Here is a 19437-nt window from a genome sequence, read left to right on the forward strand (position 1 = left end):
TGAAATGTTAGTTTTCTGAACCTCTTTATTTGTTAAATGGAACTGTCAGGCTTACTTATCTCTGTGGGTGGTTATGAGATTCAAATGAGGGAACTTGTATGGGCTGATAAGGGTTAATAGCTGCTAATGACGATACCACTTCCTAGGCAATGTTCTTCTTGTACCTTTCTGTTACATCCTTAGACCTATATATGTCACAATCGGCTCTTTTTCTATTTGTGCAACAAGTAAAATGTGGCTTTGGGTTTCTGAAAGTATGAATGGGTGTGGGAATCACTCATTCTGTCATAGATGGCTCAATCTCTCACTTGTCCGTTTGCCAACAGTGTGCCATGTAAAAGGTGCGTGGTGGTTGGTAATGGAGGAGTTTTGAAGAACAAGACATTAGGAGAAAGAATTGACTCCTATGATGTAATAATAAGGTAAATATATTTCTCATTTGCTAAACTGGAATTGTTTCAAAACGTGGCTTCCTACTTTAGAACAGCTGTGTTTTAAAAGGCGGAGGAGCTGCTTTGATATTTTTCAGTACATTACACAACCTTGTCTCTCAGTTGTTGGCTCAAGACTTCAGGTCATTCACTTAGCACATGCTTATTAAGTCCCCTTCATGTGCCAGGCAGTTCTGGCCCCAGGGGTTACAGCAGTAAATAAACAAGGCTCTCCTTCTCTGTGGAGCATACATTCTAATGAGGGGAAGAAAAAAGTAATTGAATAGGGAAATATAATAATAAATGCCATACATACAATTAAAAATAGATGATAGAGAATGATTGAGTGGCTGCTTTAAGATGGATGAGCACCTTGAGGAGGAGACCTCTAAGCTGGACTGAGTGAACTGTCAACGCCAGCCACATTAAACTCAGGGAAAGGCAATGCAGGCAGAGGATGTTTGCCGCAGGCCCTTAGGAGGATATGATCCCGGGTTTGAGAGAAGTAGGTAGCAAGAAAACCAGTGAGGTGGAAGGGCAGCGGGCTGGGGAAGTGGGGCTGCAATCAGAAGCTCAACAGGTGGGCAAGGAGCAGGCTATGTAAGCTGGGATTAGACTTTGTAAACTAGGATGAGGGCTTAGATTTTACTTTAAGTACGGCAGGAAACGTTTGAAGATTTTTAAGCAAGAACGCAATTTGACTTGGTTATCTTTAAGAGTCTGGCCAAGGCCTAAACAATGGAATGTGAGGGACAAGGGTGGAAATGAAGAGGCCAGGTGGGTTGCTGTATTCAGGTAGATGATGGGGACTTGGATCAGGGGGGTCTTGGCAGAGGAGGTAAGAGGTTGGATAGATGGGACATGTTTTAGAAGTAGTGTTATCAGGATTTGTTAATGTATTAGATATGAGCAGAGATGGGAACAAAGGAACCAGGGATACCTCCTCCTGGGTTTTCACCTTAAGAGACTGGCTGGATAGTGGTGCCATTTATTGAGTTGGGGAAGACTAGAGTAGGAACAGGCTTAGAGGAGAATCAAGATTTCTGGATGAACATGTTAGGTTTGAGGTGCTTATTAGATTTGCAGCAGGTAAGTCCAGTAGGCAGTTGGCTAAGCAGTCTAAAGTCTTGATGAGCTGATAAGCTGTACTGAAACCATGGAGTTGGTGAGATTTCCCAGGGAGAGACTGCGAGAGAAGAGAGGGCCCAGCACTGAGCCTTACAGTACTCAACAGTTAGGAGGTTGTTCAAGGAACAAGGGTGAGTAGAAGAGATGGAGAAGATCCACCAGTGAGGTCGGGAGAGTCAGGAGCTCACAGAAGCCCGGAGAGCACAGTGTTTTAAGACAGAGGCAGGGACCTCCATGTCCAAAGCTGGTGAGCGGCCAAGCACAATAACAGTTCACCCTGGACAGGCAGCCTCAAGCTCACTGACCTTCTTGACAAAGCAGATCGCAGTGGGGGAAGCCCAGTGGGAATGGGTTGAGGAGAAAATGGCGGGTGAGAAAGTAGAGAAACGACTATAGGCCATGCTGGAGGACTTTCGCTCTGAAGTTGAAAAATGAAGTAGCCAGAGATGGTTATGGAATCAAAGGAGGATTTCCTGTGTGGTTTTCTTTTATAAAGATAGGAGAGTCTACAGCATACTGGTATGCTGATGGAAATGAAGAGGTCGGCGTGGGAAAGAAAGAGGGGAATGGGGCCCAGAGCACAGGTGTTGTTAGTCATTCATAATGGAAAGGACGATTGGGATTGTGGTTTACAGCTACCCAGAGTCCCATAGAGGGAGTGGTGGGAAAAGCAGGACAATTTTGTTTCCCTCATGGAAAGGTCAATGGAAGGTCATCACCCTGGAGTAAGTTTGGGTGTGTTGGGAGGCTGTGAATAGTCTTTGAAGAGTGGAACGCTTCCCATGGGCAGTGCATTGGGATGGCCTGGCAGTGCCGGGGGGGGGGGTTTGCTGGGTCACAGCTGCCGAAGGCGTTTGCAAGTGATGTCATCTTATTTCCTGTTTCTTTTCCATTTTGAGGAAGCTGTGAAAAGTTACCCACAAAACAATTTTGAATTACACATTTCTTTACCTATAATTGTCTAAAACTTGATCACCTAGAACTACAGCAAGCCCTTGTGGGAAAATGCCATGGGCACAACATTCTGAAGTCATTTCAGGTGTGAAGACTGTCTTATTACACAGACAGTAGCAAAGGGTAAAATAGTATTAATTCTCCTAGGGCACACTGTTTAGGAAACAAAGCATTCCTCTTAATAGCATGCCTTCATAGTGTCTGCATAAATAGTGCATGTCTAACCTTGGCTTTGAGCACACACAAACCCAACCAATTCTTTGTGGTTCTTTAGTTCGTTCTAGCAATAGACAGTCATTTGGTTGTGGTTGGGTATAATACAGCAATTTTATATTGTTACTTTATTTCAGAGCATCGGTTTTGATGGGTCTTCACCTTAAATGTGATTCTTGACTGTCATTCACTTAGACACATGCCCACGTGCTACATGACTGTCACCTCGGGCACGTAACTTTCTCTGCCCCTCAGGTCTCTTACCTGTACATCCAAGGTGTTTTGTTGGGATGTCTTTCAAGTTCTCTTTTAACCCTACTATTGTGGTTCTTATGTTCCCATGTTTTATTTGCCTTAGTTTCCCTGGAGATAAGACTGAACTACCAGTAACGCCACAACAAATTTTCAAATACAAATGCAAGTTTCTGCTTTGATCAAGTAGCTGTTTCATGAAAGGGAATTATTTCCTTGGCCCTTATGTGTGAAAGACTGATTGACTGCCTTGTGCCATAAGAGCACTGGCCACATGGCAGATGTTTGTCGGACAGACACCTCTGGGAACTGGTGGAAACGGCTCATACTGCACTCGGTCTACATATCTTGTGTTTTTCTGTCCACAGGATGAATAATGGTCCTGTTTTAGGACATGAAGAGGAAGTTGGGAGAAGGACAACCTTCCGACTTTTTTATCCAGAATCTGTTTTTTCAGATCCCAAACACAATGATCCTAACACCACAGCGATTCTCACTGCTTTTAAGCCGCATGATTTAAAGTGGCTGTGGGAATTGTTGACAGGTGGCAAAATAGTAAGTTAGCAAAACTGATCTCCCTTCTGATTACCTTAATTTTTTTTTTCTGTAACAAAAGACAACCACAGTGTTTTATTTTCTGTATTCTTGCTTTATTTCAGAACACTAATGGTTTCTGGAAAAAACCAGCCTTAAACCTGATCTATAAACCATATCAAATCAGAATCTTAGATCCTTTCATTATCAGAACAGCAGCTTATGAACTGCTTAATTTCCCAAAAGTGTTTCCCAAAAATCAGGTATGTATTTTTCTTGATACTTTCAAACTAAGGATCCGGCTGGAGTAGAATAGGGGAACCTTAGGGGTCTCGCCTGAGTCAGTGAAATTAGGCACCTGTGGATATTATCTTCATGTTTCCAGTTAGCAAGAACAAGGATCTTTAGTGAAGGTTTCTTTGTGCCCTTGCAGGGCCTTTCTGGGGTCTCCATCTGCATGCCCAGGTGGCTCATCTCTTGCAACTCTCCCGTGTTCTGCAGCGGGGGCTGAGGGGCAGGCTGTGTCCTGAGCAGCAGGGCTAGTTTCAGGACCATGCACGGCTTTCGGCTAAAAGGAGTGGTCTCAAGCAATCTGCCATAGAAATCCCACAGGGAAACCAGAGGAAGGGCGAGAAGCACAGTAAGGCGGCCCAGAAATATTTCTGCAGTCACAGAGGAGACACGGGCTCTGAATTCTCAGCAAATGGTAGTTACAGCAATATTGACAGTTCTTAAAACTCCCAATTCTTTAGTGAAGAGAAATCTCACCGACTGTGACTTTGCAGGCCTATTTGTCTATAACACCTAGAAAACAATAATGACTAGATCCGTCCAGGGGCAGAGATGTTTTCCATTTGAAGCTTGGGTAACTTGTGTACATGCTTTTTGTAATCAGGGAAAGGCCCAAGAAACACACCTCATGTACCTTTACTTTAAGCACGATAAAAACAATTCTAAAGTATTACAGGCTAAAAATGAAATAACTTACAAAGGAATATTTTTAAAAGGACATACTTCTCCTTCCTCAATAACTCACATTATCTCCCAAGAATTTTTGCTTTATATCCTTCTAGACTTCCCTATGCATTTAAAAGCACATAACATTTTGTTTGTTCAATAGATAATGTTCTGCTATTTCCCCCTCTACCTAATTAATAATTCTCCTGTTTAGAGACATTTAGGTTTGTATCCAGCTTTTTCTTCCATAAGTAACATAAAAATGCATGTGCTTTTTTAGGGATCTTCTGCACACTTGTATGATTTCTGTAGGATAGATGCCTGAAAGTGAAGTTCCCAAGTCAAACAACATAAATGTCTTATGTTTAAACCCTTCTTCTTGGTATTGAGAGAAAAGCACAGATTCTTAGTAATTCTGAGGTGAAAAGGTAAGAGATAATTTTCCTAAGAGAGGTACCATCAGGTTTAACCCTTTTTAAAAAAAGAGATTTAAAATTATTGATTTTTAGAGAGAAAGGGAGAGGGAGAAACATTGATGTGAGAGCAAAACTTTGATTGGATGCCTCCTACTGGGGGTCAAACCCGTAGCCCACGTATGTGCCCTGACTGGGACTCGAACCAGCAACCTTTTGATGCACAGGACACCACCAACTGAGCCACACCGGCCAGGGCATTACCCCTTTTATTTTAGGTGGCCTCCTAACTCCAAAAGCAGAGGAAGACCTTGGTTTTACTTAGAGATGGTACTGGAACTAGTTGTAACTACATTAAAGTTCTGGTAGGACATGGCGTTCCAGAAGCCAAATTAGGACATGGCTGCATTTTAAAGGTCACACATGTCAGATGCCGTTCAGAGGTTGAGCACAAACAATAAACCCTGGTTCTGGAAACATGGAGGTCATATGAGTGAAGAATAAGAAAGGAAGAAAACCTGTTTGAAATGGATTAAAGAAAACATGGGACACAGCAACAGAGGCAAATCTGTAATAGGGTTTTGCTATAAAAGGAAGCAGAAAAATGATTGGAACATAAGATCAAGGATAATTTTTGTTTGTTTTTAAAGATGTTTTTATGGTGAAGGAAATGATTCAGTAAAAGAAAATATTGACGATGAGGGCAGAAAATGGGTAACTGTAGAAGCAAACTAGTTGAGAGATATGGTATGGTGCCCTCATGGAGAAGTCGGCTGTAGGTAGAAACAGGACATCTGATCCCTGTAAGAGAAGTGAATCCTGGAAATCTGGGTAAAGATGAAGGTAGATTTGGAGTTGGGAAGATGATGTAGTTTTTGTACAATTGCTCTTTTTCTTAGAAAAATGAGGATTTGATTGTTGAAGTAGGAAGGAGGCTAGGGCTGTTGGAGCATAGAGAGGTATAAAATTGTCATCTTGGAGAGTAGGAATGGAAATTTACTCGGGGAAACATTGGTCATAAATGTAACATGCAACCAGGCAAGTATGTTTTGCAACCAGGCAAGTATGATGTTTTCTCTTGCCCTTTCTGCGGCTTGGGTGTGGCTTTATCCAGGATTAAGATTGTCAGGAGATAATATAGGTTCTGTGGGTGATAGGTGCAGGAGAATTGTCTGTCCCCATAAGGAAATGATTATAACGATGAAGTAATCTTAAGGAGTGGCAAAAGGAAGTACATGGCATCAAGAGGTACAAGAGCCCGAAACAGTGATGGATCAGTGAGTTGGGTGACTCCTAGGTTTTAACCCAACCATTAACTTCCTTTTCCAGCATCTTATGTTCAAAATAGTGCCCGGGGCAAAGAAAAACATATACAAAAGTCTGTCAGGCTTTCTTTGCCTTCTGCTGTTTACTTGATTTTACTGTTTCTTTGATTGTTTTCTTTTCCTCAAAATCATAATTAATCACATATAATGTCAGTGGGATCTGTGAAAAATATTTAACCGAAAGGAAATCTTGAATTGTTGATAAAACGTTGATATATTTTGTTTATTCCTTTGAAGGCCATCCTACTGAGCATAACAACTTTGAATGCCAAGATCCTCCTGTCAAACAGCTGTGACAGCACTTCTCTCAGTAGTTGCACATGTGAAGGGGATGTAGAATTTCTGTCTGTAAATGAATAAGGATCCAGTTGAGTCTGTGATGACACTCTGTGTATATCTGGAATCCTTGTTTTCTAGTCAGGTACTTGCTAGTATAGTTTATCACTGCAGTTACTTGGTTAAAGTTAGCCTTTTCCTAGAACTAGTTGAATGATAAGACTCGTAAGATTAGGCCTCCCATATATGCCTTGGGAACAAATACCTCATTTGGATTTTTAAAGAAAAATTTTCCTTCTTTCCCAGAAACCCAAACACCCGACGACAGGAATTATTGCCATCACCTTGGCCTTTCACATATGTCACGAAGTCCACCTTGCTGGCTTTAGATACAACTTTTCTGACCTCAAGAGTCCTTTGCACTATTATGGGAACGCCACCATGTCCTTGATGAACAAGGTAATACAGATACTTTGTTACAATCATTGATTTTCTCTCTTCTCACCCTGTCATTTTACCTGGCGAAGAGCTTTTGAGAGATTGAGGGCTTGATAGGGGTTACAGAGCTACCAAATGCCAAAATCAAGTCCAGCGTTCTCTACTACAGCAATTCCCAATTTGTAGGCCTCAGACCCTTGGGAGAATCTCAGTTATTGTCAAGTACTGACAACCCATACAGGGATCAAGCCTTATCTTAGATACTGTATCCTATTTGCACAACTTAAATATACACATAGCCTATTGTTGGAGATATTACATATTCACCTAAAAGCATTGCCATGTCATAGTAATAATTTTCATGTATTTTTATTTTTTCAGTTACGTAGACAAGGTCTATAACATTTTAACCCCATGACATAATCTTTATGGTCAGAAAGGTTGTCATCTTTGACACTAGCTCGCTCATGCTTCTCTTGAATTAGGGATCAGTGGCAGCAGACTGGATCTTTCAGGTTTTTATTTTAATTGACTGAGGAGTTTTCTATTTTTCGAATTCTATCTTCGATTAGTGGCACAGCACAAGTGGTAGGATTAAAACATTATCTGTACATTTTTTAATATTGAAACATGACTTGCTATAATGTATATGGCTGTATCCCATGAAATCCCAGTCCCCTGAAATCATCATCTCCCAATGCTATGTCAGGGGAGAGCATGATACTGACTTGTGTCTTCCCCACAAGGTGCGACAGAGACTTGAGTAGTTCTTGGGGACAGACTTCAGGCTCACTTCCCCTCCGCCCTAATCGCTCCTGCAGCACCTTTGGCATTTCTAGTCATCTAAAGAACAACACGCTAAAACACCTTCCTAAAATCAGGATGCCCATCAACAGACTGGAACAATTTTTTAAAACCCGAGTTCCAGGCGATGCATTTATAACAACGATCAACCCGTTTGGATTTACAATTTTGGTTTCTTCCACCACGATTCAGCAGACCAGGAGATGATGTGAGGGAGCCTCTTACCTACGTGCTGGGTTGAGTGGAAAGAGTGGGTTTTAGGGAAAGCTCTGGCACAAAAATGAGCAAAGACAAATAAATTAGAAAGGTTAACCAAGTCCATGACACGTGTTATACTTGAAGCTTTCATTCAGAAGCTTTTTAGATTCTATTGCTGTTGTTGAGATTGGGATAAATGGTGATGTTAGTTTATTTTTATCTTTTAGAATGCCTATCACAACGTGACTGCAGAGCAGCTCTTTTTGAAGGACATTATAGAAAAGAACTTTGTAATCAATTTGACTCAAGATTGACCCTACAGACAGAGAAGATAATGCTGACAGTATTAGTTTTATTTTTATACTGGCAATTTATAGTTTATTTTAAAAAACGTTGGATGTACTTGTCAAGAAATTATGTATATTAAGCCTGTTGCTGCCTGGTGATTTCATAACCACCAGCTTAATTTCTGTAAATATATTTAATTTATGAAAACCAAGATACACTGAGTTACCATGTCAAGGTAAAGTTGTAAGTGCATTGTGTTTTTAAAAATATTTTTAGTTTTTTCATTTTAGACTTTTGAAAAGATGTGACTTCCTAATAAGGGGATTTAAGTTAACTGCAACAAAATTGAATGTAAGATGACATATCTGGCTACTATAAAATGGTGGGGAATTGACATGTGGTTGTGCCTTGATTTGGCAAACTGGAAGCACACCAGGTCTATATCTGGTTGACTTTAGTGTCTTTTTGTTCTAAATAAGGAACCTGATTTGAAGTTTAAACCAGCTCTGAATACAGCAGCGTGGATGGTTATAGAAATCTAAGGTCATACAGGTATAATTAGGCTCCCCCCTTGCAAATAACTAAACCATTATGATGAGTAATTAGGTAGAATGAAGATGGTGTTTTTTGTTTTTAAGTTTATCTAGATGAGTAAATAACCAAAGAGTGTAATTACTAAAGTCTGATGACTGCATTATGTTGAAATTTTTAAAAAAGTTTATACAAAGAAAGCTGAGTAAGAGATGCTCAAGGAGAAAATTCTTAAAGTTTATGTTTTGCCTGGTTTAATTCATTAACTTTTAAAACTTTACTATTTGAAGTAAATTAGGAAAGATGAAAAAGACACAAGTAAGTAAATCCTTAGGAGTGTCAAGGTGTTCTTGGATTTCGATGGTATTTTCATCTCTCATCTTCTATGGAAAGCTCACCTGACAATCTAGGGTACTCCAGTGAAGAATCCTACGGATGCAAACAAGCCCGTCCCTACAACTGTGGTGAGCTGGTCTTCCTTTCCAGTTTAATGAATATAACTAACGGCTATGGGCTGTGGTGGGGTAGAGTAAGTGGTGAAGGATAAAGGAAGGCAACAGAAGGTATAAGAATGATGGAATAAAAAGTATCAGAAGAGGTATGAGTTGAAGAATTAGTACCTTTTTTAAAAATATTTTTTTATTGATTTCAGAGAGGAAGGGAGAGGGAAATAGAAATATCAATGATGAGAGAGAATCATTGATTGGTCGCCTCCTATTGTGACCTCAGCCTGCAACCTGGGCAAGTGTCCTGACAGGGAATCGAACCTTCGAACTCCTGGTTCATAGCATAGGTTGATGTTCAACCACTGAGCTACGCTGGCTGGGCAAGAATTACTATCTTTTGATTAATTATCACTGGGAGACATTGATGTCACTGACTACCAACCTGCCTCTCTAAAGAAAGTGTAGATAGGGTGGAATAGACGACCAGAAACAGGAATAAACAAGGTACTTGGAAAGCAGGCTAGGGGGAGAAAACTAGTAGTAGATTTAATCCAGATCTAGACATTAAATATGGATGACGTCCTCCTAATAGCATACGTTTGCGCAGGACCAATTTCATCTGATTCTTCTAATAACGTTGAGGTGGAAAAGGCAGGAGCCAGACCGAAGTCCCCCTGTTCAGTGACCTTTCCCTCCCACTGCACAGCCGGAGACAGCAGCGGGGCTGCTGGAGTTGAGTTCGATGGAAAGTAACTCCAGTTTCAAAAAGGATACTGTGGCTACAGAAAAGATCAAAGTCAAAACCAATGGTGGCATTCCCTAATGTTACTGTGAATAGTATAACAATGGCCATTAAATTTTCTGACTGATGTTCAAATTCAGGAATCTGGCATTTTGTGTAGTGTAAGAAAAGGCTATAAACCTCAAGGTGGTTTTAGTTAAGCCAAAAAAAAAAAAAAAATCTGAGCAAGACACATATATACAATTTATTAAAAACACATGAACACATTAAAATCTCACTATTTATACAATCTAAATTCTAGCAACATATACAAATACTGAGTGACTACAGTACATGCCGAGGTAAGAAAAGTACATTCTGGGAGAATTTCACTGACACTTAAGCAATTTTTGTTTCCAATATGTATTTCGATACGTGTTTTGTTTCCACCCTTCCCAGTGCCAAAAAAAAAAAAAAAGACAAGAAAAGAAAAGAGAGAGAGAGGGAGAGAGAGATGAAGAAACTAGTCATGAGCTGGTGTGACTAAATGAGAATTGGTGCCACACTTGACCTAAAAAGTACTTTTAATAACCATCCAACTCTTTGGATTTTGCAGTTTAGGGACTTCAAGTTCAGAACTGAAAGGCAAAACTAATAGGTAATTTGTTCTTCATTAATTTCTCTTAAAAAGGTCTGGAAAGCACAATCTGTTAGTTCTTTTTAATCGTATCACATGGCATGGTGCTTTTATAGCCATCCTGCTCTCCAGGTGACAATAGGAGCCAAGGCAAGTACCTTAAAGCTTTATCACTTTCCATACAATTAGAGCTGCATTCATATTTAGATGAGCTCATTTTCTGCTCCCTGCTGTGGGAGGAAGGGCAAGTACATACACAAGGTCATAATTTCAATTACTGTATAAATTCTCTACTCGAACCATTTCATCAGCAAACTAAACCCATTGTTCAATGCAAAGTGCAAATAGTGAAACATGAACTTAAATAACTGGACTAGACCCTCATACAATAGGATCTATTTAGATTTACAGCTTTTAATAAAATATAAGTCAGCATTCACAATATCTTACCTCTAACTGTGCTGGTTCCTAAGATCAAGTAACAGCGAAGTCAGTGTAATTTTACAAAACATGTAATGGCTACACTGGCTGCACCACTGTCTGACTCTTTTATACTTGTATTAATAGGAAAAAAATTTAAACCAATAAACCACAGTGACTTAAGTCGTTTACATATTTCAAGCAAAGAATAAAAATTCAAGGACATTTTGTAAAAAATGGTTACTTTCACATTTTCAGTTGTTACTTGATTGTCTCCAAAGCTGTATATATATATATATATATATATATATATATATATATATCAGACATAAAATGTAGTAAAAAAACAAACAAAACCCAAACTAAAAAACTACTATGAAAACAAACTAAAAGAAAAAGTACAAAACCAGAACAACACTTTGTATCAGGCTCAGCTCTTCATTTTGAAAGTAAAATATATAAAAGTAGTAAAAACTAGATATTTGTAAAAATCATTGGCAATTCAAGGACAGCACAGTGGCATTTTGAATCAAGTCTTAAAACATGCATCATTTAAGAAAACATTTGCTTCTCAAAAAAAAAAAAAAGAAAAAAAGGTTCCATGGGGAAAGGAGGTGCACACAGTTACACAAAAATAGCAAGCATCTTTGGGAAAACAAAACAGTTATTGAAAACATTTCTCTTAAAGCTTCAAACAGGTATATGACTTTAGGAAAGGTATATTCTCTCTATACTAAGGATGAATAAAAAAATAAAGCGATTGGTTTACTCTCTTCCCACCTGAAAGGGGATGGCTGCATTAATACATGTGCTTTACACATTCATATGTTCTAATAAAAGTTCAACACCTGTGCTTTTTGTTTCAAATATTTTGAAACAAAATATGTATCGGGTTTTCAATGAATAAAATTATGCCTCATAGTATGTATGGAAAAGGAAAAGCAAATGAAAAGAAAACCAACAAAATCATACAAGTAGAGGGCGGGAGGCTGTAGAAATAAACAGTTCTATTTGGAAGCAATGTTTTAGATTACTGATATACTTGTGGAAGCAACAAAATGAAGACTGTTCACCTTCAAATTTAGCAAGTTCTGGCAACATCATAATCTGGTGGCTCAGGCCAACAGAAATGAGTAGGACCTGATGGAAAAGTACATTTCTATTAAGACTACAAATTAAAGTATACAGAAGGGACTTCAAATTTTAATCACATGGGCAGCTTATGTCGTGTTGCCAGCCTAAAGACTTTTAACCATGGTTTTTACATTCTAGGCTGATAACCTACAGATTATTTTTATTTCACCCATCTAAACTTAGCTCTGTTCTGGGTAAATGGTAGCAAGGTGCCCAGGGGAATAAAAGAAGACACATGAATAGTCACGTGTGAGGATGCTGTAACATCTCTTCCCTATGTATGAGATAAAGAACTACTCACCCTCTCACACACGGATGAGGCACAAACACGCGGAGCTGAAGAATGCACACTGAGTTTATAGTTTGCTTTGGAAAACTAAAACACTAAAAAGAAAAACATACCTTGAGATTAAAAGAAAAAAAATCTACCTATTTAAAAGGGGGGCAAATTCTGGTTGTCTTTTTTAAAGGTAATTTACAGGACTTCTGAAGAATGACTTTGCCTTCGCTGTGCTAAATGTTAAGTGGGGCATGTTTACAGCGTCTACTTGGAAGCCCTCAACTTTTCACAACCCTCCTAGGAAAAATCCTATTGCAAATAAAGTTGGAGGGGAGGAGAATCTCTTACATAGCTTTTTTAAATTGCAAAGTTCCTGTTTCCATAGTCAGAAGTAAACTTAAACACATTAGAGGATCTGAATTCATGAAGTTTGATAGAGCAAGTATAACTCACTGAAAAGACTCAAAACGTTTTACAAACACAAGAACAGGGCTGGCCATCAAGGCCCCAGGCGAAATAAGCAGAGACCAGGCCAAGTCATGTACCGCGGGTGTCAAAGCACCTGAGTGTCAAAAAGTGACAATCACCCTGCTCATTACATCAGAGTTTCTCACCTGTACTCTTCCTAAGGAAAAATGGATAAGTGTGTATGACTGCAATCAAAACAATGACTATGTATCACTAATTATTATTTTTAAATCCAAAAAGGAATACAGGAATAGAAGAGGAGGAAATCATGATAGTACCCACCTTCACACAAAGCAGAATTTCAAGCCATTAGACATTTCAAGAACAGTACCATGCATTATTGCCAGTCAGGCTTACAAAGCCTTATCGAGTTCATCAAATGTACCTGCAGCATTGGTAATAAATACTTACTCTCAGTGATTTTTAATTTCTTTGAAGTGCATAGTAGGGAGCTTTTTCTGTATTAAAAATAGTGTTTTACAGTAGTAACAAACAGGATGTTCGAAATTTAATAGGCAAGCTACAACACTTCTAAAGCAAGATGGCAAGATTAGTAGTTTCCTGTACCTCGGTCATCACACTTCCCCTACTACATCCGTGACAGATATGTAATACATTCTATATATTACTACCACTAATAGAAAAAAAAAAAAAAAAGGCCATGTGCTTTAAAACGATGCTTTGTAAAAAGCAGCATCACCTTCAAAGGATTTCTTTAAAAACATCACTGTCGCCATCCCTCCCTGTTCCTGATACCTCCTGTATGCTCTGTGGCACCTGGTACACCAATTCCTCTGGCGCATTTGAACCTGGCTTCCCACCTTTCGGGGTATCATACTGGGCCCGGGCTGAGGAGCAGCTGTCAGTCCTGGCGAGAAGAGTGTTGTATGTTCCCACTAGAGGAGGAGGCTGGTTCCCTGTAGCTTTGAAAGTGGACGTTGAGGGTAGACCAACTGAAGCTGGGGTGTGCCCCGATATATCCATGACAATGGGGGTTGCATACTCGGGCCCAGTAATTGGGAGAGGTTCAGCGTAGGCGTGATACACTTCTTGCATCGGGGAGTTGTAAGGATCTAGGTCAGCATAGCCTGTTTCTTTTCCTTCTTCTGGTTTGAAGGTAGACCTCTGATGAAGTGTGCCCACAATTCCTCCCACAAGTGGCTGGGCATACTCTGCGGGTATCACAAAGGACAACAGAAATGTTACCTCTTTGATACAGGCCTCATATAATTTAGGGTGCAAGCTACAGACTTACACCAAAGCAAAAACGTCTCCATGGAACTTTTGTTGCTATCTACACAGACCCTGTAAGGACCAACTTCAAAAATTAAAGATGTTATCTTGTGTATCATGGTAATAATATGCCAGAAAACTTCATTGTCCATGTAATTTTGCATAAAGAGTGTTTATATATGTTCTTCAGATACATACAGTCTTTCAATAGAAAAGAAATTTTCCACTGTTGGAATAGTATTAGAATATAATTTCAGAGTTGTTTCCCCCCCCCCCCCCCCAAATATGAGGAAATGTTTACAATAAATACAGGCCAGGTTAATGTAATAAATACTGTAAGTCTCATTATGTCTTTTCTGCTCTTTTTTTTTTTTTTTTACAAATAATTCTATTATTTATTTATTTTGAATAAAAAGTTGGCCGGGATAACAATACTAGTGGCTCTGTATACAAAACACAACATATCTGAGGTTATTTCATCACATTTTTACAAAACTGCCGTTACGTACTGCACTTGATATTCACAGCAACTTTATTAAACTCTAAGAACCAGAATCAGATGAGCAACAGGAGAATCCAAAATGGAGAAAAGCTAAAAACCAGTGGTGTTTCCTTAGCTAGAGAGTTGGCCGGCAGCTGACTGGTAAAGACAGAGGGCCTGTTACACCTTCTTTAGTAATAACAGGGCTACACATTGACAAACACCCTCCGAGATTTCTATTACATTTTCTCTATAATCTGCCCCACTTCAAACTTTCCCAGAAATCTCTGCCCTAATATGAGATAAAAGCTCAGTTCGCTGGTGCATTATGTTCAGGAAAGGAAGGCTGAATGGTGCTGAGGATGTGGCACAGTGTGGTTCAACCCAAGAAGCTCAGTTCAAACCCAAGAAAGAAGTTGACCCTCTTCTGGTCATGAGGTTCCTTGGAGCTTTGAACACTCCGGGAAAAGTGAACCATGCTCCACCTTAAAGGTGGCAAGAAGTTCCGCACTCACTCTACATACCATGAGCACCTCCCCATGCAAGGCACTTGCCCTTCGGTGCTGCTGGAAGTACCAAGACGAAACAGGCAGTTCCTGCCCTGGAGGAGCTTACCATCTAATAATGAACACTATGTACATACGTGCAATTGAGAACAGCAGCCATTTTTCTGGATGGCGGGATATTCCAAGCAAAATGTGTTATTTTTTAAAAAAATATTTTTATTAATTTCAGAGAAAAAGGGAAAGGGAGAGAGAGATATAAATATCAAGGATGAGAAAGAACTATTGATTGGTTGCCTACTGCACACCCCCTATTGGGAATCGAGCCTGCAACCTGGGCACGTGCCCTTGACCGGAATCGAACCCGGGATCCTTCCACTAAGGCCAACGATCTATCCACTAAGTCAAACCAGCTGGTGCTGTGTTATTCTTAAAGTTATCATTTAAACACGAAGCCTTAACACACCACATAATCAAATGGCAAATTTTTTAAAAAAAATCTTTCTTTTACAACCTCAAGTGTTTAGATGCCTGTTCTTTTTATCTCAAAAAATGTCCTATGTAAACATACAAAAATTCAAAGCGGAACACAAAGATGCAAAGGCATTGGGTAAACAAAGTATATATCAGTACACACAACACAGACTTATTTTTCTATACAGTGTTATTTTTGTATAAACAAGTTTGATATTCCCTTTCCTTTCATACATTAAAGTACAAATCTAAGTCTTGAAAAGACTTAACTGATTTTTGCATTTAATTCTATCTAATACCAAAACCAAAACCAAATAAATACCCTAAACCAGTGGTCGGCAAACTCATTAGTCAACAGAGCCAAATATCAACAGTACAATGATTGAAATTTCTTTTGAGAGCCCAATTTTTTAAACTTAAACTTCTTCTAATGCCACTTCTTCAAAATAGACTCGCCCAGGCCGTGGTATTTTGTGGAAGAGCCACACTCAAGGGGCCAAAGAGCCGCATGTGGCTTGCGAGCCGCAGTTTGCCGACCACGGCCCTAAACCCTCCCAGTCTGTTAGCCAAGTGACAAACTGATGAAGGCTGAAATGCCTCAAGGCCACTACAGCCTTTTACATCCTCTAATGCCACCACTTTGCAGGATCTTCCTGTGAAAATAACAGGATTTCATGATGGCGAAGTAAGCAATTTTTTACCTTATAAATACACATACTATTCAGAGTTCTGAAATTTAACTCTCCCAACCCATTTACAGTATTTCAACCAGACGGCCTACACCTCTGCTTTGTCGGCACGAGAGTTCCACCTGTCCCTTTTCAACTCCTCCCAAGCCTGGAATGAACGAAAGTCACCGTGTTGGCATCCCCATAGTACTGCTCTAACTAAGCTCACTCCCTAGGACCTCAGATGGTGTGTTAAGTCTCCCCACCAGAGTACAGTTGTAACTCAAAGGCAAGTTACGAAAAGCTGAGCCACCCAACTGGATAAAGACTGGGGTAGAAATATTCATACACCAAAAGGAGTAACTTCTTCACAGGACACCTTTAAGCCATTTCCCTATTAAATTTGTTAATTTCACACCAAGTTTTCAGAAACAGCCCTGTCTTAAAACAAACTATATGTGCACCTGGGAGGCCGCAGCCCATCGACCAGCTAACAGTCCTCACTCTGATGGACCGCAGTGCCCTGGGAAGGAGCTCACAGTCTCCCGAACACTCGGCTGTTTCATCGGGTGCTGAGGCTATAGTACTTGAGATCACTGGAAGCAACTCTACATCTGTAAATCTGACTTCATTAAAGAACAGTCAAATTTCACGTGCTTTATAATCAGTTTGAATAGCAGAGATCATGTTAGCAGACGTGAAGATCTTAACTCCAAAAGCCCTTTTTAGCTTCAAGAAAGAATCAAGTTTATAAAACTCTGAGACTTGAAACATAGTCTAAATCCATGGTTAAAGCTACCAATGGATACTTCCACTAAAAACTAAAACCACTTCAGTGGGTTAGACCCTTGAGGGGAAGGTGACTGGACATACTGCATTGCTAATCCACCAATACACAGAAGGGCGGCTTAAGCGCTTAAAGATACATTCACAACGAATGACCAAGACAGGCAGAGGCTCGAAGCTGCCCATGCTGGGCTAATTATAAAGAGATTCATTTATTTGTGTTACTGTTTGTGCTGCCCAATCTCTAACAAGAAAAAAGGGCAGAATGTAGCTTTCCTTTGAAAAATTTAGGCCGCCTGCCCTGGCCAGTGTGGCTCAGCTGGTTGAGAGTTGTCCCATAGACCAAAAGGTTGCTGGTTTGATTCCCGGTCAGAGCACATGCCCCAGTTGTGGGTTCGATCCCCAGAGGGGGTGTGTGAGAAAGGCAACCGATTGTCTCTCTAAAAATGTAGGCCTTCTGACTCTGAATATAACCCATTCAGTTTAACTTTAACCAGAATTTTTGCTTGTCAAGAGTAATATTTGGGCCCTGGCCGGGTGGCTCAGTTGGTTGGCGCACCATCCCATACACCAAAACATTACACGTTTGATTCCCTCCTGCTCTTCTTTTAATACTTTTATATCCTCAATAAAACCAAATAGCCGAAACCGGTTTGGCTCAGTGGATAGAGCGTTGGCCTGCGGACTCAAAGGTCCCGGGTTCGATTCCGGTCAAGGGCATGTACCTTGGTTGCGGGCACATCCCCAGTAGGGGGTGTGCAAGAGGCAGCTGATCGATGTTTCTTTCTCATCGATGTTTCTAACTCTCTATCCCTCTCTCTTCCTCTCTGTAAAAAATCAATAAAATATATTTAAAAAAAAAACAACAACAAAAAAAATAGATTTCCAGTTAAAGAGACAAAAAAATGCCTGTAGTTTTTAGAAACGAATGGCTCAGTTTTACAGATAGAACTTCTGAGGCACAGAAATTACTCTCTCAAGGCAATCTTTTAAAGAAGTGGTCTACTTTGGAAAACAGCTCCTCTCTCACACATGAAAGAGATAAAAGATACTGTAAATCCCGAAGCGCCTCACAGCAAGCAGAGCAGCTCCGCCCTCGACCTGGGGCTGAAGGCTCCGCGAGTTACCTGCAGAGTCCGTTTGCAGCACGGTGGTGACCTCTCTCGCACTCAGGTGATTGACTTCACTGCTGCTGTAGCGAACGGGGGTTTCCTCGTGCTCCACGGATTTGGCCGGGAGAAACTGCTTCATTCCTTTCCACCAACCTTCATTGTGGCGGTAAGCAAAAGAGACCATTAGAGAAAAACCTGTGTCTGAAATCGTAACAGTGAATTAACAGAAATCCTGTTGTATTTACATGTCTATAACAAATATCTAAACAAACTAGCCTTTATGTTCAAGTGTCCTTTTTTTATTGTGGTAAAATACAAAATTTGTTATCTTCACCACTTTTAAGTATACAGCTCAGTGGTATTAAATACATTCACACTGTTGTGCAACCATTACCACCATCCATCTCTGTATCTTGTACAACTGGAACTCCATACCTATTCAACAGTAACTCCCTAAGTCTCCCCACCCTTGGATACTGGCAACCACCATTCTATTTCCTGTGTGGATGATTTTAACTATTCTAAGTACCTCATAGGAGTGGAATCATACAGTATTTGTTTTTTTGTGTGTGACTGGCTTATTTCTCTTAGCATAAGGTCTTTAAGGTTCATCTATGTTGTAGCATAATACAGAATTTCTTTTTTAAGGATGAATAATATTCCACTGCACATATATACATTACAGATCCATTCATCAGTCGATATTTTTACATTTTAACTGTTGTGAATAACACTGCTAATGAATATGGGTGTAGAAAATATTTCTTCAAGACCCTGCTTTTAATTATTTTGAGTGTATACCCAGAAGTAGAATTGCTGAATCATATGGTAATTCTATTAATATTTTGAGGAACTACCATATTGTTTTCCACAGCAGCTGTAACATTTTACATTCCCACCAACAGTGCACAAGGTTTCCAATTTCTCCACATCTTCACCAACACTTGTTTTCTTTGATAGGCACCTTCTTAATGGGTGTGAGGTGGTATCTCACCATAGTTTTGATTTTCATTTCCCTAAAGATATCTGTTCACGTGCTTATTGGCCAATTGTAGATATTCTTTGGAAAAATGCACATTCAAGTCCTTTGCCCATTTTTTAATCAAGCTGTTTATATGTTGTTGAATTTTAGAAATATCCTACATATTCTAAATATTAATTCCTCATCAGATATATGATTTGCAAATATTTTCTCCCATACCATGGGTTGCCTTTTTACTCTGTGGATAGTGTCTTTTGATACACAAATTTTTCATGAAGTTCAATTTGTCTAGTTTTTCTTTTATCTGGGCATTTTGTGTCATATCAAAGAAATCACTGCCAAATCCAATG

At 39.7% G+C, this 19437-nt stretch overlaps 2 protein-coding genes across 4 annotated transcripts in view; one reads left to right on the plus strand and one right to left on the minus strand.

Annotated features, from left to right (window-relative positions):
• Positions 1 to 10402, plus strand: part of ST3GAL6 (ST3 beta-galactoside alpha-2,3-sialyltransferase 6) — an 86905-nt gene extending 76503 nt beyond the window's left edge. For both annotated transcript variants that reach the window (XM_079766834.1, XM_079766835.1), the window contains 5 exons: positions 327 to 422; positions 3347 to 3533; positions 3638 to 3775; positions 6790 to 6942; positions 8151 to 10402. In XM_079766834.1, coding sequence (XP_079622960.1) covers positions 327 to 422; positions 3347 to 3533; positions 3638 to 3775; positions 6790 to 6942; positions 8151 to 8237 — 661 coding nt within the window. In that variant the 3' untranslated portion in view covers positions 8238 to 10402. The remainder of the gene's footprint in view (positions 1 to 326; positions 423 to 3346; positions 3534 to 3637; positions 3776 to 6789; positions 6943 to 8150) is intronic.
• The window catches only part of DCBLD2 (discoidin, CUB and LCCL domain containing 2), a 104566-nt gene continuing 95278 nt past the window's right edge, over positions 10150 to 19437 (minus strand). For both annotated transcript variants that reach the window (XM_079766833.1, XM_079766832.1), the window contains 2 exons: positions 18121 to 18258; positions 10150 to 14020 (listed from right to left, as the gene is read on the minus strand). In XM_079766833.1, coding sequence (XP_079622959.1) covers positions 13551 to 14020; positions 18121 to 18258 — 608 coding nt within the window. In that variant the 3' untranslated portion in view covers positions 10150 to 13550. The remainder of the gene's footprint in view (positions 14021 to 18120; positions 18259 to 19437) is intronic.

The sequence above is a fragment of the Cnephaeus nilssonii genome, assembly GCF_951640355.1.
Source record: "Cnephaeus nilssonii genome assembly, chromosome: 3".
In the NCBI taxonomy this organism is placed as follows: Eukaryota; Metazoa; Chordata; class Mammalia; order Chiroptera; family Vespertilionidae; genus Cnephaeus; species Cnephaeus nilssonii.